The following is a 25,953-nucleotide window of genomic DNA, read 5'->3' on the forward strand; positions in this document are numbered from 1 at the left end:
CATCGAAAAAGGAGGTACACCCTCGTCTTACTCCCTCTCCAAGGACCCCTAACTTTCTTCGTTCGTTTCCGTTCCATCGCTTGCTTTTTATTAGGATTTCCTCCTTTGAGGCACGATCCGGCTTGTTCGGAGGATATCGAACGAAAAAAAAAAAGAAAAAGAAATACGCGTGCACGGCCGTGTAATAAAGAACGAAGGTAACGAGGGATTTCCTTGGCAACTTTTTCCCCTGTTCAGCGAATACGACTCGCCCCCTCGGCGAGATTGCGGGGTAGGGTTAGAGAGAGAGAGAGAGAGAGAGAGAGAGAGAGAGAGAGAGAGAGAGAGAGAGAAGCGTTTCGTCGTTAGTTAGAATGTTTTGCTGATGGTATGCAACAGGCTGATGTCTGTTGAAATAGAGTGTCATGGAGTTTCGTTATCGATGGATGGTTAATTATTCATTCCATTGATAATGGTATCAATTATTGATTCAAATATTTCTGATTTTATTGTATAAATATCAACGAAAGTGTTATTATATATTTATCTCCTTAGTTCTTTTCTTTTTAGATACTATTTGATAAATAATATTTTGCAAACTGAAGAAAGTAAAATATCAATAAAATAATGTATATTTTTTTTACAGTGTGACATTTGTTCGAATTGATAAAATGGAGGATAAATTACATTATTTTTCTCATTATGGAAGGGAATAAAAATGTCACGATTTAAGATAATGACAAAAAAAAGAAAAAGAAAAGAAATTCGTCGATGATCTCACACTAACCTTTTCACATTTATATGGGTGTGAACGATGTGTTCCTTTGAACGACTCATCGCCAGGGAATTTAGAACGATCGAAGAGCAAGCTGGTTCGATTACACAGAGCTCGTAGGCGTGTTTAATCTTCCACCACGTTTTCCCGATCTTCTTCCCTAAAGATCCTACGAATCATTCGAAACGAGGAAACTCTTAGCCGGCTGACCCAGAAATTGGAAACGGAAGAGCTTTGAGTTTCCGTGCTTCCTTTCCTCCATGACCACGATATTTCAGGAAAAAAGTTATCTCAGGAGGCTATAATTTATCAATTTCAAAGACGAAATAATAATTGATATTATAAAAGGATCGTACGTTCGATCGAATTTATCAAAAACGATTCGAAATTTGTTATTCAAAAATTAATATTTTTCTCTCATTTAAATAAAACTATATAACAAATCCTAGCAACAATTGAGGAATAAATAATTGTTTCGTCTCATATTAAAGCCACAATTCTGAGATTACTTTTTATTGAGATTGATTTGCATAAAATAACCGTGTATAGAAAAATCTCGTCCAAAAATACACTAAGAATATTTTATCCAAACCACTAATCCTCACAAAAGTTATACCTGTCGAAAAGTATCGATTCGGAACCAATAATACGATTTCCTGCTACATTTAATCGACCACGGGGTGAAAACAAAAGTGTTTTCGAACGAGATGTTAACGCGGCGCAATGGTAGAAAATCGTGTTCACCCAGTTTCGAAACGTTTCGCAACATTAGCATCGGCATAACTTTATTCCAATAACCATTCGTCATTGGGCTTAGATGGAAAAGAAACGCGCTCGTTCGAATGGAATGCGAGGAAGGAGGGGATGAAGAAAAGGAAAATGAAAAAAAAAAGAAAGAAAAAGGAGAAGAGAAAGGAAGGAAGAAAGGGAGAAATAAGGGTGAGAGAGGCAAGTCGTCGTCGGTTCACCCTTCGAGCTTTCCTTCCTCATTCATCCTGTGCACGCCGGCGTGAAAAAGTAAATAGCGACGTGGAAAAACAAATCCGCAGTTTGGAATCCCGGCCGCGTCGACTTCTTCTCAGCATGGAGAGGGGAGGAGAGGAGGAGAGGAAGCTTCTCGAAGGGCTGAGGAGTGGAGCAGGTGAATGGGAAAGGCGGGTCGTGAGCGTTGTACGTGCGAGCTCGAGACGAGCGGAAGGAAGGGTGGGAAAAAAATTTGTACGGGGAGCAATTTGCGGGGTTGATCGATGGCGGCGGGTGCGCGAGCGTGAAGTCATCGTGTTCTCGATTTAAAAAAAAAAAAAAACCGCCCAGTCAGCTTCGAAATGCCGGACATCCACCGATCTCTTCCGTGAAGAATTTCTAACCTTCCCTCCCCCTAAATTCGCCCTCAGGAGTGAGTTACTTGCAGGAATTTCGATGGAATCGTAGGTGGATACGATCTTTTCGCTAATTGAATTCTTTTTTTTTTTTTTAGGAGGGAGAGTTGTTATAGATTGCGTTGAATTGCGCACAATTAATACAATTAATAGAGATTGTCAAGAGAAATGTCAAGAGAAACAATGTGATGGAAACATTGGTATGCATGAAATTTGTATGTCTATTTGTTGTAGGTTTTGAAAGAGCAAATATTTTCATAAATTGTTGGTTTTTAATTTTTCAAAACTGAATGGTTGCGGTTGGAAATAAATATGGAGAATTTTTAGAATAACAAAATAGAGAATTTTCTGTGGTTTTTAATGGGCACAAGCAAACGGAAATATGGAAATAAGAAATGATATTTTTAATTCGGTGGCCGCATTAGGCCTAAGTGATGAACGATAAAGGAATAAATATTTCAAGGTGGTTGGAACAAGAGGGATAAGCAACGTACTCGACAAACTTGGAAATCTGTTAGATAGTAAATCAGAAAAGCGTCGCTGTCTGACTTGGTGTTGCGCTTGATAGACAGCACCGAACTGCGATGCATTATCCGACGCGTCGAGATCCACTTTCCATCTTCTCCCTTAAATTTTCGATGGTGAAACGCGTGTCAAGAAAGAGGGATCGTTGCTATTAACATCGAAAATTTTGCCAAGAATAATAACGTATAATGGGTCGATTTTAATAATTTTTACGACACGAATCAGAGAAGTATAACGGTATACTTTATATCTTATGATGATGATGATTGTATATAGAAATGGCACCAAAAATTAAGCTTTTAAGCTTTCGACGATACAGAATGTTATGTACTGCGTGAAATATTTTTTTTATATGGATTATACTTTGATAATTGTTTGCCTTAATAATAAATTGATACAAGTTTAAAATTGAAGAAAGAGTTTTATTATATCGTAAGAAAGGATAAGATTGTGAAAGAAAATTTAAGGAACGATGTAAAGTTACAAGAATCTCTCTAAATTTAAGAAAGAAAAAATTAAATGATAATATTTTTAGAAATGCTGCAATTTTATCTTGAATATAATGTAATTAAGATCGCAATTTCAATTTGAGAATAAATCGTATTCGAATCGATCGATTTCAAAATTTATAAAATTAATTAAAAAATGAAGCAAACTCGACTCTTTATTAAATTCCTCTTCATGACATTTTTCCCTTTTTTTCTCCTGATTTTCAAGTATACACATTGATTATTAATTTAATAACTTTTACTTGCTTAAAAGAAGAAAGAAAAAGGAAACTTGGAATTCTCTGTTCATGACTGAAACGATCCAATATCCTTCGTCGTAACTTAAAATCGTATGGCATATTAAAACCCTCGAACCAAAAGAGTTTTATCTCACGCAATCTGTATATATATACGAAAAATTTAATTCAAACCACGAACAGAATAGAATAAATTTTAAAAGAGATTTACGTCTACAAATTTACGTCACAATAAAAATCCTCTTCGTTTAAAGCAATGATAAATATACCTTTGCAATAACGAAGTCCACCATTTTAAACATATCAATAGATCTCGAATGTTTATACAAAAATATTATATTTTTAATATTATACATTTATCCTATATATTTTACGTAAATAAATACAGAGTGTTCAAAAAATTAAATGGAATGATTCTTCAAACTAACATAAAACGAAAATCAAGAACGAAAATAAATCGATTCTGTTTCGAGTTATGAAAAATCCATAAATGTATCCATGACACGTATGAATATCCTAAAATTTGTCTAAGTAAGTACAAAAAAGAATTTATTACAGATATATCATAGAAGATCCACGTTATCTATGTTAACAATGTTAAATATCTAAAAGACGAGAGAGCGAAGAATATTTAATAGTTCATCGAAACGATCATCACGGTCCCTGATGTGCAACAATATATCGATTCCAATCGATTCATAGGTGTATTACGGTGTATCAATTGCTGAAACGCTCGACTCCGATCATGCATGAAATCTAATCACATCCGTCGGATTTCGATTGATTCGCTAAATGCGTTTACCGTGTTTCCAGAATCGCGCCGCGCCGCTGCCCGTTTAATTATGTAAAATATAGCAGCATCGCTTAACGTTATGTACTTCGACGACGAGAATTTTAAATCGATTAAAACGATTCTATTTATGCTGCGTGTAATATTTAATTTTTATAATTAGGGCTGTGTGTAAATATATACATTAATTATCACTTTTGTGATAAAAAAAAATATATATATATATTGCCACGAATATACGACGAATTGCAATTGAAAAATTTTTTTTTTTTTAGAGAAGAAAATTTCCAAAGTAAGACTATTATTTTGTTTACTGTGAAAATTAAATTAATTATTCCCTCAATGAATCCACAGCGATAATAGAGATTTTTGAAACGATCTAAGAGGATCAGAATAAGTTTCCATTGTTTCAAATGTAAAATTAATTTCTAGAATATTATCAAGTCTTATTTTCTATTAAGAGGTGTTCCTCGTGTACTTCTAACTCGATACGCTAATAAGATATGTTGAATTAGAATAGACGAACCGTGACGAGCCCGGGACTGTGAATTGGACTCTATTCGATGAACGAAGCGCAATGCATCTCATTATTCGAACGACAAAGGAGTTTCAAATTAGCTGTGCGAAACGGAGCTGCGCGATCGTCTCAGTCAAAGTTTTATGAACAGAATATGGTATAAATATGCTCCTCATTCTTAGCAATTTTTAATAATAAAATATATTCGCACCGCATTTATAATATCGCTTGATAAATCAGAATCTTTTCTCTTTGAATATCAGATCTAGAAAATTAATCAACACCTCTATTATCTCTGTCGATCATCTAATTCTTACGATTTCTAATAATGAAAAATTGCAATTATGGTAAAACGATAAGCAAAATGATCTTTGAAGTGAATTAGCACCGCACCCAATGTACGTACAACTATCATTAGCTATCACTATCGTCAAGAAAAATGGAACTAATCGATATCATCTTTCCACAGCACTCCAATATCGATAGTAGAAGCACTGTAAGATATTCGCATAATTTCAACGCCATCCAATATCATCGTGTTGATGATATGCAAGAAGAACATTTAAATCTATCTCGAAATATATCTTAAAGATGAAAAAAAAAAATCATCTGACAAAATATGAGGGATACACCTCGATTTTTAAACTCTTTGTGTGTAATTAAACTCGGTTAAAAAAAATAATTTATATAACTTCTGGTAATTTATAGCTTAGAAAATTTATCGACAATTCAGCTTTATTTTATTAATAATAATCCAATTGAATTTATATTTAAACTTTTGATTTATTTTAACTTTTATACGATATTTTCTGGAAAAACGTAAAACATAAAACATGAAGGTATAAAAATAACTAAGTATTTTTATTATTTCCTGATTATAAATCTGAATATAAAAAATTTATTAAAATTTTAATTTTCAGCTAAATGATACCTTTCTTCTTAGAAGAAGAAGAAAAATAAACATTGGTTCAGATTCAAGAAATAAAAAAAAAAGAAACAAATGAAAAAAAAATCCCTAAAGTAACAGATAATTTCCATAAAATCTCACGAAAAGTAGGTTAAGGATCCACAAGTTCCACAGGTTGCCAACACGAAAGTGATTCAAAGATTTCCGTGTCACGGCACCGTTCCGCGAAGATAAGATTCGAGTGTTTTGGATCGCGATATCCAAACCGATACTCGACCATCTTTTTTTCTCTTCTCGGTTATGATAACTCGGCCAGAAGTCTGATAATTGGAAGTGTTCAATTAGCGTGCTTTAATTGTGGAGCGAACCTCAATGTAGACGTCGATTCTCCAACTACAATTAATGGGTATCACCTTTCTAATTAACGAGGAACGATGGCTCGAACATGATATCGATCCTGTGTCGACGATACAACCGGGCAAAAAGGGATTCATAAAGGACAAAGGGTGGGAGAAGAACCATGATGGGATTAGAAACATGTAGTGGAGGACAACGATCCGAGCAATTTGAAGCCAAAGTCGATTCCATCTATCTTTTTGTTTTCTTTCCTTTTCTCTCTCTCTCTTTTTTTTTTTAACTATCTATTTTATTTTTCAGTTTTATCCATTCTTCGTTTATTTTTATTTTCCCTCCACATGTATCACTATGGATTAAGAAACTTGAGTATTTTTAAAATTTTCGATTATTTTTATTAATATGAATGGATATGTGTGTGAATTTGTTAGAAGCATATTTGTTAGAAGCAATGAACAATTATCAAGTTTGAAGAAAGTTAGATAAATAGATAATTACTATTATTTGCATAAAAAGATGAAATGTTTGTGATTCTTGCACACTTTTAGGAAAAATTTATTATCGTGGACAACCAGAAAGAAGCAGAAAGATCGAAGGTATTATCGAGCAATTTATTTTGACGTATTGATTTAATTCTCTCACCCTTTTGCTCCATTATTCGAAGAGGAAACGTTTATCTCTTTTATTTTTCATTCCATCGACACGTTGTGTTGTCTACGTTTTTATAAAATTCCATCCGAAAAGATTTTGTTTTTCTTCATCGTTTCGACCCTGACATTGGAAAGCTGTCACAATTCATAGAGAAAAAATTCTTTGATAGCGTCACAAAGAATTGATTAGAGTGATGTATAAGTATTCTTCTTTTTTTAATTTTCATATAATGGAAAATCAATTTAAGATTTCCTTGCATTATTTAATTTAATCTCTCGATATAAATTCATCACTTCGTATATTATATTAATCATTCATTCAGCTCAATATCATAGAAGCAATATTTTCTTAAATTCCAAAAGAATTAAAATATTCTTCTCTCCCGAATAAAAATACTCGCGATATTTAACGAAAGAAGAATCATCAAAAAATGAATTTAATAACAATTTCACTTTTAGGAAAATCGCGATTATATCGAAAAAAATAAATCCATCGATCCAGCAGCCATCTATCCCTCGAAATCCAATTAACCAGGTGGCGGACGATTAACAGTATCACTCGATCGAAACTGCGCTCAATTCACGTTTACAAAGCACGCTCTTGATTCGAATTCGCCAGGTAACGCGCCGCGTTTTATCCGTGGCCTTTTAATTAAACCACCCCTCCTCCTCCCTCCCCACGATAGGAAGGGGGGGAACGAGCCTTCCGTCTGAAATCCAGAGTCACATCATCGAAACGGCGCGTTCTCGAGGATTATAGAGCTTAATCGTTTCGCATCATTGGAAAAGGAATGTCGGGATCGTTTTCCTTTTGCGCGAGAATTCTTATCGGAATTCGATATTGCGGAAGGGCGTTTGACTGCGTGTGCAGGTGGATATAGATGGGAAACGGGGCCATGGAACGTAGCCAGAAAAAAGGGAAACGAATTCGAATCGAACCGTTTCGTTCCATCTTGCTCTCCCCTCGTTAGAAAATGCAATTTATCGTAAGTAGCGTTTCTTTTCTTTTCTTTTTTGTTTACCACCCCCTGTTTCGTACTCTCGTTACGAAGAATTGAATAGAGGATTCGTTGTTTTAAGAGGAGAAGATTATTTCGATCATCTCTTATCCGATTTTCTGTCACCCTTATCCTTTCATACGATAATCGTAATTTTGTAATCTTTGTAATCCATCCTCTTTCGCAATTCTGTGTGTGAAATTAATTCTAAAAATTCTGTTTGGAGATGTTTGAATCTTTGAATTTATCGTGTTTGATTGTGGACTGGATATATGGTCATGTGTTAAATAAATTGTAAAATAGTTATTATAATACGAATTTTAAATATAAAGATTGTACTCCGTTTAAATAATAAAAATTATAAATGATTTGACGATGAAAGGATTAAGGTTGAATATGTTGTAAAGTATATAATAATTGAATGAGAATTTGAATATTTTATTTTGTTTGATTAATATTACTTATTTTAAGTATTGTTAAGATTTTTGATGATGAAAGGATTAAAGATGAATGTAATGATTATACAGTTAAAGAATCGTAGCATATTTAATTTTACTATCCGAGTAGAGATTTTATTTATTTATTTCTTTATTTTCTTTTTTCGTTAAATAAATGTAACAACCTAGCCTTACGTACTTAATTTTTTATAATATAAAATAGAATAGTTATATAGTTATATCAGTATATGTTCTGGCAATATCATAAAGAAGGATTTATTGTGACGTTAAATTTGATAATTCGTTCGTCAATGCGTTTTGGAATTCAATATCTACCAGTTGTCCCGGAATTACCTATTAGATTAGCATAATGCTATTTTATTGAGCATCGCCAGGATTAAACTTTCATTATCCGGACTGTTTAGCAAATGAACCACGCAAGTATCGATAAATACCTTAAATATAAACAAAATAAATTGTCTCTATCCCAACGCTTACAATTCGTATTTGTAATCCGAAACGTAACACGAATCCGATAAAATGATTCTAATAATCATAAAATAACAAATCCAAATCTTATCGATCTGTTATTGTAAAGTGAATGCGTGCCTCTTAATGAAAAAATAATAGGATATATCATACTCTTTCTTTAAATTCAATTTCTAATTATCTATAAAATAAATTTCAAAATTATTTCTCTTATATTTCTTATTGTCATTGATGTAATTAATACAAAATAATGAATTAAAGGAAGAAATATTTTCACTAATTTTATATAAAACATGAAGAAAGAGGAAAACACAGTCTAGGATATACTCTTGCTTTGTATGCTTTGATATGTATCCTCACCCTTTACTCGCTATTGTAAGCTGGATAAATCATTTATAATGTAAACATGTATTTTGCAATTTGTGAACTAAAACGTGTATTTTTCTTTTCTTTCTTATTGATCTATTGCTCTTGCTTCATGCAATTTTCTATGTGCATATATATATACACGTACTTTTATTTATATTTTCGATCACTTAAAACTTTTCCTTTATACATCTTTTTTAAAATTAAAGCAATAAAAATCATTTTTAATGTATAATTCCAAATATAATCCAGTATATTTATGCACATATATTTTATATTTTTATGAATATAAATGTAATAAGAGGATTTATACATTTATAGGAAATTTAAATGTACAAAATGTATATATCAAAAAATACAAAATATTTTCCATCAAATTCCATTTCTCTAACTATATTCATAAAACTCTTAATCTCTGCATAAATATTCTAGTAATTAAAAAAAAACAAAAATCGAGGAGTAGAGATTTAATTCAATTTTGTTTTGGATATTTTTTATTTTGTATTTTTAATATATCCATTATTTCCTTTAGTATAAGTAAAATAAAAGTATAGCTTACAAATGCATAAATATATCCACAATCTCGAAATGACTACAATGTTTCATCCAATTGTTAGAACACAATTCACAGATATAATTTTTTCTGTCACGATAAATACGTTACACAATTCCTTACACTGTCGTCTCTCTCTCTCTCTCTCTCCCCCCTGTACCCAGAAACATCTCTCAGACGTTGCCCTCGTGGCCCTCTCCATTACCGGAGCCGCGTAGCATTTTGCTGGCATTTACCAAATTAAGAAGGGAGGCACACAAAAGAAAACGTCAGTGAATAGCCGACAGGATAGTAAAGCAGGGGGGAAGAAAAGGTTGGAACCGAATCAAGAAATAATACTTGCGTAGTAATGATGCAACGTTCCCCGTCAAAACCTCTCTATCCACTGCCGAGAAAACAACCCTCTGCTCCACCCTCTCCACGATGACCTTCATTGTAAAGGAGAAACGACAGCTCACTACAAGAATATTAGATTACCACCCTAATGGGAGGGGATATTTGCAAGACATTTTTATTTTGCTATTTAAATTGGTGACGAGATTATGGCTGAACCAATAATAGATTTTTTTTCAAACACGTAATTTTATAATGATATTGTAATTGTTTTATTTTAATATTTTCTTTTCATTTCTTTGATCAGAATGATATAATATAATAAGAATACACAATATAATATAATAAGAAGTTTAATTACAGTGGTAACAGAGAGTGAAGATTAATACAATATTTGATTAATGATATAATGTAATGCATTATTAAAAATAATACTTATAAAGCTCGAAGGATTAATCAAATAATGAAATCTCGTTGAATTAATCAATAGAGCCGGTGTATCAAGGGGCATTTGGAAAAACAATATCTCGATTACACGTGTCGCTTATATATATATATATATATTTTTTCATTCTCTCGATTGTCAGGATTAATCGTTCTTTAAAAAGTTGCAAAGGAATTTAATTCGCTCCTTCGTCTCTCGTCCCATCGTTTCTATCGTGCCCCGAAGGTTTCAGTAAATTATCTTTCTGCAAATTGAAACGTTTAGCAAACGAAACCTGGTCATCCCCTTCGTGTACAGAGGAACGATTCAATACATAAACGCGGATATATATATATATATGTATGTATCATTTCAGTGCTCGAGCTAAGAGTGCATGCAAATATAACTGGTCTGATTAGCAGTGCACGTGGGTGGAACTTATGCAAATATATCATAGCAACGATACACGAAAGAAATAATTGATTAATATTTGTTTAAACAGAAATGTCTTGGTGTTTTCGATCGACCGAATTTTTCTCTATGATTGACGTGTTAATTAAAGAATAATAATAAGAATTAGACATAGGAGAAATTACGTTAGTGATGATAAAAATCTATCGATAAAAGATTGATTTATCCAATCCTTTTTATTTTACAATGAGAAATTAAAATTAACTTATATCTATCTTTCGTTTATTATTCATTCTTTCAATTTTTCAAAAATCAATTTTACTCTTACTTTATTTATTCTCAAATCGTAAATTAAAAAAATTCGATTCTAGATATATATCATTCTTTATGAGATCCTTATAATTATTCTTCTTTAATATAATTAATTCACTCTTTACGATTAATTCAAAAGATTTCGTGGCATTAATTTTTATAATACTTTGTAATTTTTTTTTTACCACTTCATTTCAGTTAATTTTTTAATGAGAATAATATTAAAATTAATTAATCAAAACGAAACACGTTCGCTCGGCAAAAATTTTACAAAAAAAAAAATCATCATACAAAAAAACCAAAAATTTGAAGTATCTCCTCACAAAAAAAAATATATATATATATACAAAAAAGACGAGCGCAATACGGGGACACGTATTTCATCCAGACAAAAATTTTTACACGATCGCAAACAACAGCCTACTTTTTCCTACCGAAAACGAGCAAACTTTGGATGAAAATAATCTAAAACAGGACACAGCCCACCCCTTCTATTATCCCTAACTCGCACAGAGAGACAGTTCGAGCTCACGAAACATTTCACGCGTGACCCAGTTACCCCCTCGAACGTAACGTTACTTTTCATTTCAATCCAGGGATAAATAACAACGAAATCGTTCCGACCATACGTTTCCGTATAAGGCCACGAGTAAAAATCGATCCTTGTCCCGATGAAATAAGAAATAAAATATAACACATATAAAAGGAAATAGGGCGGAATGATAACGGAATGATAATTCGTCTGCAATCAGCGGGGACGTAATTATTATCATCGCGAATCTCTGCGATATCACAGCCCCTCTGTAACACACAGTGTATTTCAAAACACGGATTATCCGATCGTTCGACGTCACACCGAGAAATTTAATCAATCGACACCCTTCCACCAACCTCCCTCTCTCCCTCTCTCTCTCTCTCTCTCTCTCTCTCTCGCCGCGCACCGTGTAGAATTTTAATCACGAGAATCATAAAAATCCGTTTCACGTGGCACGTACACACTTCGTTCCACGAGTTTCCGCTTCCGCCCCCTCTTTGATGAAGCGCAACTTTTTATCGCGAGGATTTTCATCGCGCGACATTTTATTATGTGAGAGAAGTAGAGGAAGGGAAAGAAGAAAGAGAGAGAGAGAGAGAAGAAAAGACGAATAAGAACGAATGAATGATACTTACATCGCGCCAACGTATAGGGCGTCCCTCTTGCTGTCCAGGTACAGGGTCCTGTAATACAGCATCCCGCAGCTGAACTCCCTCACGTGTTCTGCAAGCAAAAGTAAACAATGGGATTAATCGGAGAAAGGGGGGAAGGGGAATTCATTTCTCTTGCTTGACGTGGATCGTTAGATTTTCATTATGACTTTTATAATAACGGGTGAGGCCGTTTTGTGGTTCGGGGAACACAAGGGGTTCGTTCTCTGAGCTCTGTCTCGCCGTCTCCTTTTCCGGGCAATGCCAACAGGCGACTTATATCGCCGTCGTAAAACTCGTTAGAATTACGGGACACGTAACAACACATGGGTGGCGTTTTTATTACAAGTAAACGGGGACCGTATGAGCATCGACATGCCACGAATGGATCTCATTGGCCAGGAGATATCAAAAATTACGTTCATTAGGATTATTGATCGATGATTTATTATATTAGGGAGATTATTATTTAATCTGAAAATTCGTATGTTTTATTGATGAATCGAAAAATTTTTTTTATTGGTAAGATTCTTGGTGAGATATTTTCTTGGTGATTTAATTTCGTACATTTATGTTTCGAAAATATATAATGTTGTAACATGACAAGTTTAGTTATTTTTACGATTTATAAGATATTTTCCTTTATTTTTCTCGAAATAAATAAAGTTGGAAAGCGTAGAAGACAAGTATCGCAAAACACGTTAATAATTAAAAAATGTTAGACATAAATGTATCTTCCTTTCTTAAATAAATAAATAAAACTAGGGGACGAAGAGGGAGCATCGCATTTTGATTTATAACAGCAAGAACCGAGAGAGAGAGACTTATTCTTCTCTTACCTCGCTTCAAAGAGCAATGTTACTCGGGCTCTCCCTATTCCGTACCCGTGATCGTAAAATCAAGACAGCATTAATTCACGAGCAGTGTCGTGTTCGCGCGAATATGCACAGCAAACTAAAAATTTCACAGGAATCCAAAAGGATCGAAATCGTTTCGACCGTAAACACATCTCGATTCGATATTTAAACCGCGTTTAAATATTGAACTAATTCTCGACCGATGTAAATACGTCGGGGAAAAGAAGAAAAAAATGTCCCCTTTTCTTGAAACCAAGAATAGATCTCGAGACGAATAATAAATCGTGAGAGAAATCGCAGCCACGATTCAACCACGCGGAAAGCTTCGAATTATACGATGCTGAAAAATTGGATTCATCACTTTCCTCTCCCGCCTTTTTATAAAGAAAAATACCTGTAAGATTGGGCGGGAGTGCACGGCCATTTTTCACAACATTAAGTCAAGCCGGCAATCATTTAGGAGCTGCGCGCAGCGCGCGATTCCAAGAGGGAAGGAGGGGAAACAGAAGTCGAGGGGAGGGAGTCGTTCGCGCCATCCACTCTCCCTCTCCTCCTTCTCAACACCCTTTTCAACCCTCTATCACGTAGCCAGACACTGATCTGCTTAACATATGAAAGAGAGCCGCCCTTTCCTAAATATACTCGTTCTCCACTCTGGGCTAACAGAGAGCGAACAATACTATATTTTATGCGGTATCAGAAGGGGGCTGACGTCGAGCGAAAAGGGGTCCAACTGTCGTTCGTTGTTGTGCACAGACCACCGCGCCGGCTCTCATCTTTCTTCCGCGTGTTTACATCGACTCTCGCGAGAGAATGAACGAGAGAAAAACCCGATCTCTCTCTTTATCTATCTCCCTCGACGAAATACGACGCGTAACGACTAATACGAGATCTCCGGTTAACACGAGGCTAACTCGAATCGATGTCCATTTGTGGTCACAATGGTAACAATGGCACTTTTATTACGAGAGTAATAGGTCGCGTTATCGCGTGTCCACCACTTGGTCGATTACGATTTTTAATTCGAATCGTGAACATTCGGTTGTCACGGGGATTTGAGAGTAAATATTGGAAATTGTACGGTTTCGAATGTTTTCATATTCGGATATTGATCGTATATCGATCGTATTATGACGAGAAAAAATATAAAATTAAATCGATGATTAAAATGCATCGAACGAAAATTACTAGTACTCTAAAGATCCTTCAAGTTGAATCTATTAAAATTCATCAATATATCACATCAAAAGCCGATGCTCGATAGTCCATACATATAATAACAGTAATAAAACAACCGCGCTTATAAAATTCTGCAAAAAAAAGGAACACGATTCGAATGATTCGATGCAACGTTATTTGCAGTCTACATTTCGAAACGCAACATTCGAACCAGCCCAGTTCGTTAGATCTGGATAAACCGCGTGGGCCAGGAGCAGACTGTCCCCCAGGGAAGACTGAAAATTTATATTCTCTCGCAAATACGGCGGTTCGTTTTTCCGGCTCGTCAGCGCGGCCCGGCGCGTTCGTCGCGCGCATTATTCTGATTTTATTGCCGCAATAAAATCGTATCGCCTCGCCTGTGGTGCACGGAAGATGATGGCTGCACCTGCACCTCGTTCGATCAGTTGACATAACTGGCCAAGTTCGTTCGTTCGTTCGTGTGCTTACTATTTTCGGCGCGACCGTAAAATCCGTATAATCGGTGATCTTCTGCGGTTGTCGGCAAAACTTTTCGTCGAGTTTGTCGAAGTTTAGGTACGTGTCGTGGGTAATTGCGGTTCACTCGGAACGGGTACGTACATCGCTGTGGAAAATTAATTTTGCTCGCGCGGTGGATGGATAAGGAGAGGAGTCATGGCGGGGGACATCTATTTCCCCCGCCATGTTCTCTCATTCAAAAACTTTATGGACTTTATGGTCGAATGGAAAGCAGCAGAAGTGAAAAATCCGAGTATTTCGTGTACTCCATGATTATTAAAAATGTGATTATTGTAGTTGTGATAGTTTGTGTGATTTTAATTTCATTTTTGATTTTCTCAGAGTATTGGATGGAAATATTTGAACATTTTCGAGTCGAGGAATGTATAAGTTACTTTTGCATTATTGGCTTCATCGTTATTATCCAATGTAATTTTAATATTTTCATAATATATGTTTTTTTATAGAAACTTTATTTTGTAAATTATATAGTCTTTGTTAAATAGAGTTTCTATGCTTCTCTGAAATTTATTTAACAATGAAATTATTTTGAAAGTTTTCATTTAAATATAATCTATAATGTATGATATATGAGATAGGAAATAGTATTTGTTCTTCGAGGATAAAATATTCTTTTCAAAAAATTGTATTATATCGTATATGTACACTTTGTTAAAATCGGCAATTTATATTTGTAGACGATCTTTTAGAAGTTAAATATGATTCGTCAAAATAATTGTTAATCGTGTCTCTTTCTCTCTCTTGAATCTTTCGTTGTTTGCGTATTTATCGAGACAATAATGCATTAAAGTGGCAAATCATTAAATCACTAATTGCCAAATATTTGTGAACGCCTTTGCTTGTTGAAATTTCTATGACTATTTAGTAGGTTAATTCACTGAATATCTCTAATCATGCAATTATAATCCAAATTCAAAGCTTTAATGATTCTGCTGTTCATTGTATACAAATCTTTCAATTAACACGGTGTACAAATTGAAACAAAGCTATATTATATAGATATAGTGACAATTCAGAGAAAAATTAAAAAGAAAAAGAAAAAAAAGAAAGAAAAATATTTCTTTAATAAAAAAATTCGTGGAAAATATTATTTCAAATAATTGAAATCAAAACGAGAACCTAAAATAAATGTTCGAAATTTTACCTATTTTTTATTTATGAAAACTATGAATTTATGAAAAAAATAAAATGAAAAATAACAACTGAACAATTCCAATCATAAAATTCACAATTTTATAATTCAAATAGATGCAATTTTTCTACAGTAATTTTTGATGAAATTGTTATAAAAAATTCAAACCTAACTACTTTAATTATTCACAGCTATTGATTTATTCCTAATAAAAATCATCACTCAAGAATATAAACAAAGTTATTAAAATATTCGTTTGCTGTTTTCTCTTTTCTTTCACTCGTTCCATCCTACTTTAAGATACCAACCATTACATTTTCCAAAACGTTCATCTTCCATAAACGACAAGGGTAATTCTTTTCCTCCTCCTTTTAAATTCTCATTAATTTAATTCTCCAAGTCGTTGTTGACGATATTTCCTTTTTAACCTCTTCCCAAAAAATAACGGACCTCCACGGCCATCCATCCATATTACCATTGCCTACAATTCCCCATTAAAAACACCGTGGACGCGATTATTCACTGTAAATTGCCTTCGAACCAGTCGAAAAAGTGCCTTTAGATATCAGGATAACATAGTTCCTCCTCCTGGGTTGTTAACGCGGGGAGATAACGCTAAACGAGGCCGGGGACCGGAAGCTATCCATTTGAATTCGGTGGTTCCGGCACCGGGTTAATTCGCTTAAGCTGTATTTCTCAATTAACCGAGTCGATACCGAGTCTTCCATCCCCTACGTTTTTCCCTACACTTCTCTCCTCCCTGCTCATTCGACCGACTCGAAAGAAAGCCTGCTCGAGGCTCGTGTTAACCACGACAAACGAGATGGTATCGTTGGAACAACGGCAATTCATCCCTCCTCGACCTCGAAACGTCGACTCGTGTAATTTTTTATCATTACTCGATCCGTTTGGACATTCGTTACGTTCGTTGCGTACAAGAGTTCGCGTGGCGAGGGATGATAGATGCTTCTAACGAATTGTTTCCCGACTCAGTGTTTCTCAACAACTACCCTCGACGCGAAAATTTTACGAGAGATTTTATTATAAGCGTAGAAATATTTATTAAGTGTTAATGTTAATTAGGAACAACATGATATTTTATATTATCGAATATATTATTCGATTTGCCATCCCTTTCGAAAAGTCTTTTTACGATATCCTTTTTGTAGAGTTCTAATATTAATACATTAAAATACTATTAAAATTTTCCCTCGATAAATTCTTTAGATTTTTGAAAAAGTTCAAAATAGTCGGGATTCATTCGAACGAAAATTTAACCGGTTGAAAAAGAAAGAAAAGAGGAGGGGGGGAAAAAAAAAAGAAGAGCGTCGAATGCAGAAGCATTCATATCCGAATGATTTCGCGCGTCAAAAAGATGGAAACTATTAAAGTCACTCGGACGTGGGGAAAAAATTGTTTCATCGATTCATCTCTCTCTTTTCTCATCGCTAACGATACAAAAGAAAGAAAAAAAAAAAAAAAAAAAAAGAAAAAAGAGAGAAAGAGAGAGAGAAAGAGGAGTCCACGCGTGTGCGAAATTTAAACGAAAAATTAAAAAGAAAAATTGGTGTCCAGGCTGCCTGAATTCCTTTCGAAGCTTTATTTTGGTACAAACTGGTCAGACGGAACAGAGAAAATCCAAGTATGAACAATCAATATCCGTGAAAGGATGGGGGATAAAGCTTTTTTTTTTTTCCTCCCCCGCCATTTCTCTTCAATTTCAAAGGATTCGATCCTCATGAGACATTATCGCGCATATTTTACTTTTACCTTCGCTAACGCGTGAATAAATATTCAACGCGTTCGATATAATGTGATTTATCGTGATTCGTTCGAATATCTCGAAGAAAAGATTTCAAGCAATGATTTTATTTAATGTAAAGAAATATATATTGTGAATAATATTTCATAAACTTTAATTTTTTAATTTTTATTGTATCGTTACTTTCTATAAAATTGCTACTTTTGATTGAGAAATTTTTAATTTGGAAGAGTTTCTATTGTAACTTTTATAGAATTTAAACTGCAAAGAAAGACAAGAAACACGCGATATTCCGTCGTTTATGTTTTTCTTTTTTCTAGATATTTGAGCGAATCATAATAAACAGTATATATTTTCAATACAGTAGCACATGAACACAACCGGAACAGTTTATAAACAGAGGCTGACCATTGCTTGTTATCGCATAAAAATTCGAGTATTTCCTGCTTTAATTAAGAAAATCTCGGTCCTGCTTTAGATTCGAACGATTTTTCTTTATTTACAAACGAGAAAGAATTCTATATCGAGCTTGTTGAATTTTTTTCTTTCTTTTTTTTTTTCCATCTTTACATTCTTAAATTCAAATATAAATGAATGTGAAACAACGGGAGAAAAAATTTAGAATCGTTAAAGAATAGAACAAACCAAGCTTACGAAACAAATAAATATCGCTTACGAAACAGTTTGAAGATCGTTGAAAAAAAAAAAAAAAACAAAAGAAAAACGCTTGATCCACTTTCGAAACATTTTTCGAAGGAGAAAAATTATCAGCGTTTCGTGGAAAAAAGTTGTTAACGGGTGGAACGCGATCATGCGTTCGAAACGAAGTTACCACGATTTCACGGGGTGAATCTGGGTCATGCTCTTCCTTACGCGGCAGACCACGATATCGCGTTTAATTCCCGGAAGCGTCTATAAATTTCCCTCTGCACAATCTGCTGTTGCGCGCGACACGCGCGCATTCTGGCGGCCGAAACGATTTCCGGAAAGCTTTCCTCGTGAATGATGGAAGCGAGATTGAATCTGGCAGAATTGTGGATTTTTTTTCTTTTTTTTTTGCTCCCTGTTTTAAATGTATATTTGTACACTTTTTAAATATATTAGGCGCGGGGAAATTAACTCGGTGGCATTTTTTTTTTTAGAAGGAAAATTAGAATTTTATTTACGGATAACGTTTAAATTTGTCCATCGTTAAGTTCAAAATTTGTGAACATCGATGGTGTTTTTTTAAAATAATAAAAAGAAGGATGATTTACTGTATTATAGATATTTTAAGAATAAAATGTAACGAGGATATAGTTACGATATTTATATAAAATAGTTTTATTATGTTTGAATAAAAATTCTGAAAAAAAGAACTCTCTTCTAAAAACTTTCGCTTCCAACGTTACGTTAATATTATTTTTGACGTAATGACACAATTTTTAATCGAGAATTTGAAATTGCTGTAACAATAAAAATTATATATATGTATATAATTAACAAACTTTTATTTTATTAAAACAACTTTTTATTTTTTTTTTTTAATAGTTAATTATAATACTCATATCCATCTTTTGTCCAATAAAAAACAATTAAACAAATTATTCAAAATCATTATCATAGACAAGAAAACATTAAAAGAGGAAATTTAATTAAAAATATTTTGTCGTTCATTCAAATGTATTACAATATTTTTAAAAAAATTTTCACTTTCGAGTATGTCTACGTCTAAATGAAAAATATAAATAATTAGGTTATATATATATAATAAATAATTCTTCTTTCCCTACTTTAAAATTTTAGTTTCGTCAGGCACATATATACGCGGTATTAGAATAAAGGTACGATAAATCAGGAAAAATGGAACGCGGAATTACACGTAATTCGTGAAACAATGTCGCATACCAAATTGAATTCGATGGAACGAGGGGTTGGTGATGATAAAAAAAGATAGTCTCGAGGGGTGGGTGAACCGAAGATTTTCATAAGTTTCATTTCTCCATCTCGAAACGTCGCGACGTTTCGGAACGCCTCATTTCTTCGCGAACCGTTTTGGAATAAACGTCCCCCGGGGAGCGCTTCGAATTTAATAAATCGATTCTCGTAGCCCTCGAGTTATGGTCCGCATGATATTAAAATCGGTGGGGCGATACTTCCGTTAATAACCACTGCGGCCAGAAGCCAATGGAGAACGATTTATTTCCTTAATCCGCGTAGAAATAACTCTCTCCATCGTTCAAACGTAATTAGCTGCTGTTACCACGATCGATATCGAATTATACTGTTACGAATTTGAAAATAATGCGGTTGTCTCGTGACTGAAAATTCTAATTTAAATGGAAAAAAGTCTCGGAGAGATCTTGATTGAGATCATTTTGCGATTACAATAATTTAATAATTAATAATATTAATAAATTGATATTAAGTTTTAATTTGAATTTTATTACCGTACTTATTGTGAAAAGAAAATTGACTTTAATTAAGATTGAATTATAATTAATATTACTTCGTTTATATAAGAAAGTTGGAGAAAAGAATAAAGGATCAATTCTTAATAGTAATTTTTTTCACGATATCCTTTATTTTTTTATTGGTAAGACTTATAACTTATTAAATTGATGATAAGAATATTACAATTTTTAATATCGTAAAAAAAAAAATTTCAAATCAAAAAGCATACGAATATGTTATTATTGTAATACTATTTTTTCAAAATCACTCCTGTTATTCATAAAACAGTTTAAATCCTTTCCAACAGAATTTAAAAAAAAATCTACCGCCAAAAAAAGTCGAACATATTCCCCATAATATAACCCATATTTCTTCTCGTGCTCACATTTTCCCACTGTTATAGCCACACTAACAATCATCCACTCGTTTTCACCGCGTAACCATCAAATTCCTCGACTTATACACTCCGCCAACGATATATTATTATTTCACGTTTATTCCGCTTTATTACGTTGCTTCGCCTCGAATCTCGCGGAGAAAAATTGAAACTAATGCACCTTTAAAAGCGGATGCACATGGAAACCATAGCCTTTCACGCATGCTCGCTAGATCCCCGTCATAAAGATGCGAATATTTCGGATACCAGAGCGTATATAACTGTTCAAAAATATTCGAATACTTCCTTATTAATGTAATTTGAATTTTGTATAAAAAATGGGGACCATCATTTCCTGTTTTATAATTGTTAATATTATTTATACAAAAATATCACATAAAAATTTAATCTAATTTCACAAGATGGAAGCTCTTGCAAGAGAAAACGTGTAAAGGAATTTTTATCACAGTAACGATAAAAAAATTGATCGAAAAATAAGCGCATTTAGTGCAAGCAATAACATTTAATTACAAAATGCATCGATGAAACACGTATTTAATTAAATTTAATATTATACGTATAATTAATAAATAATATCGTAAAAATTATATATATATAATTAATACGTATAATTAATAAATAAATAATTTAAATAAATAATTTTGAATGTAAAACTACATCCTTAAAAAACAATAAAAATTCTTTTTATTATTTTCTATTGAATATAATTATATAGTTAGATGTTGGATAAGTAAATGTTATATTGAAATTTTGTAAATATACTTTTGAATAGTAGAGTACGCGCGCGTTCTATCGTCCGCGTTTATTATCGTTCGTGTTTATATACGCGTCGCCTTATCGGCACGGAGACAGATCGCGTGTGGCGTGCGGCGAGAACAGTTGCGACGCAAAATTTCTCTCGTTCGGCATTTTGACGAGTAAAATTCGCGTGCGATTGAATACATTCGGATATTCGATCGATATTTTCGGTGAATTAACGAACGACGGAACGGCACGACGTGTTGTTTAACCGCTGTTTTTTGTAAATGAGCGTTTATTCGATTTTTTATCGTGTGTGTCGATTTTATACGCGTGGTTTAAAAATACAAAATATATTTCGAAATTACGAAGACACGTGTAACATTACATTCAGGTAAAATGGAATACTTTTTCTCTTATTATAGTAGAAAATTTGAATAATGGAAAGTGATTGAGATTGTATAGTGGATATTGCAAATGTTGTAGCTTAAGTTCAATGTAACATATAAATCGATAGCGTATAGCACAAATATCCGTTTTTTAAATAAAATTTGAATTATTCATTTCTTGATACTGTATAAAAATTATACGTATATCTATCTATTTTATAAATTTGTTAAATAGAAATTTGATATTTCCAAATTAATTGTAATAGATTTTAAACCCTTCTTAAAAATATTAAAAGTGAATGTGCTAAAAGCTATCGATTATTCATTGAATAATTAACATTATCCACTTTGAGATTATACTGGAAATTATCATTTTTTTTTCTATATTAACGTGCGTCTACTTCCATCATACACATACTACATACACATAAACTCCACATTCATAATTAATTCCTCGATACATACACCATTAAATTCCATTAAATTCACTTTTAAAATACAAAATTATTCTTTTCCATCCGAAATCTAACCCTCGAATATATACCAACATAATCGATATTATCCCTTATCCTAAATATAAAAACATAATCCGATTACAATTTTTTAAATTGTAATAATTCATTGAGCGTATGGAATTGTTACGAAATAACGAATAACTCGATCATTCGTTGGCATTGGAATCCACAAAGAGGAAAGTAAATAAGATCGTAATAGAATAAATAAATCTCAAGATTCGTTACGGTTACACGATTACACACATCGCGCATTGTGTTGGACCCACTCGACTGGCCTTTATCACCGCCATCTTATCGAGGAATAACCGGATTTCGCGACACGTGCGCCAAGAATAACCTAACCCCATTCGAGCACCCTTCCCATTCGTCTTTCTTCAAAATTCGAGACCATAACGAACTACAGTCGCGATTGAATAAAGTTAGGCGCCCTAACCCGGTCCCATAATGCCAGATTAGCTATGCGATCGTTTCTTTCTTTCTTTCTTCTCTTTCTTTCTTTCTCCTTCTTTCACGTTCGCCTGGCTTCGTTCCAACAGGCATATGGCCACCGAAGATTACGAGGGTACCGCCGCCGTGTCCAATTTCCAACGTTATTATTATTTTAATCCCCAGAGTTCGGCAAGGTGTCTGTCCGATATATCTCGATATAAAAATATTATTCGAATGTATATACACACACGCATACACATACATACACACACATATATATATACAGACATACACGTGTGCGTCTATATAAAAATAATACTTTGAATTTTTTCAGATCAAAAAAAGGAACAACTTTGCGTGTTTGCGTTTGAAAAAGCGATGGAAAACAAGGGAGAAGCGGGTGTTAACCCGTGTTTCATTCATGCTCTTTAATAAACCAAGCAATGTGGTATTATGTGTCGATGGACGATTGAAAGTTATATATTGAATTTTTCTTTCTGTATATCGGAAAACCAACGTGTAACGTCCATCGTTGAATAATTTTATATTCGATTGTATTATTGATAGAAGGGAAGTAATAAATTGTGAGTAATATTTACTTGATTATTATTTAATCTCTTTTTTTTTAGCTTTTTTTTCAAAACGAAATATCAACGAGCTTCTTTAAAAAAAAATAGTCATCGAAAATTGCGAATAACAATTTTTCTATTTTGTCCTACATTTTCTTGCAATTTAAATCGAATAATTCAACGATAACTTCATCGTCCATAATACTGTTTTTTTGTTTTTTTATTTCAATCTGAATTAATATTTATATGACGAGAGAGTACATATTCGGAATCGGAAGCGACGTTACTCAACTTGAAAGTATTCGAATAATTGATGCTTCTCGACGCGTTGCAATTAGTCGCTCAGATGAATGACCTCGTTCTTACGATATTCATTACGTATTGATTCATTTTCTCGTATTTTGACAATAAATAATACAGCACGACGGAACGAGAAAAGGCAAATAGAAAAATAGAACGTAAGAATAAAGAGTATAACAAATAAAGCAAATTGCAATTTCCTTTTCAATTTATTTCGATCCAAAAAAAAAAAAAAAGAAAAAAACTCGCACTCGAAATTTCTCTCTCTCTTTAATTGCTATCTCTTTAATTCTATTCCTCTTTCTGGAAAATGACGAGCAAGGATAGATGAGGCGCGGGTAGTTTGCGCCAAGTTCAAATTAACTGAAATCGGGTGGATCGCAGGAGAACGATAAAAGATAAGGGAGGGGGGGAGGCAGAGAAGTTCGGGCCTTCCGGTTATCTCGATCGTTCGCGTCTGAGTTTGCAAACGTTCACAGCACTGCGACACTTCCTTCTGCAACGTGTGTTCGAGATCGTATCGGTGTAAATTATTCCGACGGTCGACGGTTGGAAAAGGATCGATTGAAAGTTTCTTAAGCGAGAAACGTGGATTTTCCCTGGAAATTTCACGCCTGATTCCGATCAAATTCACTTCGAACACAATTATTGGAATTTAAGTATGGTGCGTTATTTAAAACGTTTGTTTAAAAAAAATTTACAAGGAAATTTAGAAAGCCAGTTTGAGAATTTGTGTAACTATGGTAATTTGAAAATTACCATAGTTTTCATATTTCCAATTTTTAATCAATAATGAGTTTTCGTTCTTTTTTTCAGATGACAAATTTTAAGCAATTGTATGGATACTATTACGCATCTTTTATTATTTCGATATAGTATCTTAAAGTTTGAAAATTCGCCCCTTAAAAGTTTGATAAAGAAATAATACCTAGATTCCATAAAATTCATTCATCTTAGAAATTCCAAATAAATCATTCCACCAATATTCCTACAACAATTGTACCATATTGCTTCGATGTAAATATTAAATTAAATTCTCCAAACTTATTATGAAAAGAAAAAAAAAAAAAGAATCTCACACGACATTACCAAATAGCATCCCCCTTCGCTTTAATGAACAATCTCAGAGGCGCCCTCCATATAAGCCGATTTAAATGAAACACCATATCACTTTTTGATCGGTGATAGTTCGATTCGTGGGATCTGGCCCTGCTGACGCGTTTCTAGGAGCTTTTATCCGGTCTGAAACGCAACCCTCCTCCTCCTCCTCCTCCTCCTCCTCCTCCTTTCCTGTCCATCAGCAGTTCAGGATCGAGGGTATAGATCGCCGGCCAGATGCGAATGCGTACACCCTCTGCGTCTCTCCTCTATTCACGCCTCCTCACGGAATCGACATGTTTCCAAGTTGGCTACGTTGATTGCGGATCGGCCCGACCTCGACACGACAAAACACTCTTCCTCGACGGTGGTGGTGCGCATCCTCGGGTGAAGTTTCGAGTGCTCCCGGGGAATCCCGTGACATCGAGGAGGAGGGTCCTCCTTTCGATTCGTTCCCTTACGAATCGCATTACGAATAAAAAAAGAAAAAGGTAAAAAAAAGTTTTAATTGGCGATGATTTATTTCGGTACATTTATCCGTCGGTGGTTGAAAGACAGGATACAAAGCGGCCGTTTTCCCTTCTCTCTGTTCGTTCGAGGAAACGAATGCGGAGTGCATTGAATGCGCTCCATCTCCTCGCTCGGGACCTCGACGTTCGAGTGTCTCTAATGAGAGGGAAAGTTATTTGATTACGAATGTCTGGGGTGTACTCGAAACGATGGTGGATCGAGAGGCAAAATATCGATCCCCTCGGTCAGAGAGTTAGTGGAAACAATTTTATCGAGTTCCAATGGATGGAATTTCCAATTTTGCCATTCGTCTTCATGGTGTTCAGTTGGTGGTGAAATATCAATCGCGCAAGATTCGTGTTTGATTCGTGGATGTGTATTACAAAGATTGGAGAAACGAAAAATCGACAATCCGTTTCTTTCTTGAAATTATTATATTTAAAAAATGGGACTGTGGATCGTGCATACTTTTGTAAACGATTATACCTTATATTCGTTACTAAGAGAATTTAATTTGCAATTGCAATAACCGTTTAAGGAAATTGAAAGGTCTTACCGATTTCGAGACTTGGCCATCGAGTTGATCCGATTACCGAAAGGGGAGTCTTTAAATAAATAGAAAAGAACCTCCCCAAGGATCACACCTTGGTGGAATAAATCGAGATAAGAGTGGCCCTTCGACGTATCCCTACAATAAATTCCAAGGACAAGCGTTGAAAGGGGGACGCGCAATCACGTTTTTTTTATTTTTCAAGAAAACAGGAACAAAGACAAGAATAAAACTCGCGTGGACAAGGATGTATCGATGTACATGATACGTTAATTTTCAACTTCGTTTGCCTATCTGATATACGATTTGCAACACGAAACAGCGTAAATTTCAGTGTACTAAAGAGAGGAATTTAAAAAAAAAAAAAAAAAGGAGCAAAAAGTTGTGAAAAAACATCGTTATTAATTTTGTCGAGTGTACAATTTG

The 25,953-nt window shown here is 34.0% G+C and overlaps 1 protein-coding gene across 3 annotated transcripts in view; it reads right to left on the reverse strand.

Moving 5' to 3' along the window:
• LOC122710817 (semaphorin-2A) overlaps positions 1 to 25,953 on the reverse strand; it is a 545,106-nt gene that overhangs the window by 194,047 nt on the left and 325,106 nt on the right. For all 3 annotated transcript variants that reach the window (XM_043928957.1, XM_043928955.1, XM_043928956.1), the window contains one exon: positions 12,115 to 12,202. In XM_043928957.1, coding sequence (XP_043784892.1) covers positions 12,115 to 12,202 — 88 coding nt within the window. The remainder of the gene's footprint in view (positions 1 to 12,114; positions 12,203 to 25,953) is intronic.

Source organism: Apis laboriosa, unplaced genomic scaffold (genome assembly GCF_014066325.1).
Source record: "Apis laboriosa isolate Shangri-la unplaced genomic scaffold, ASM1406632v1 scaffold157_cov153, whole genome shotgun sequence".
Taxonomy (NCBI): Eukaryota; Metazoa; Arthropoda; class Insecta; order Hymenoptera; family Apidae; genus Apis; species Apis laboriosa.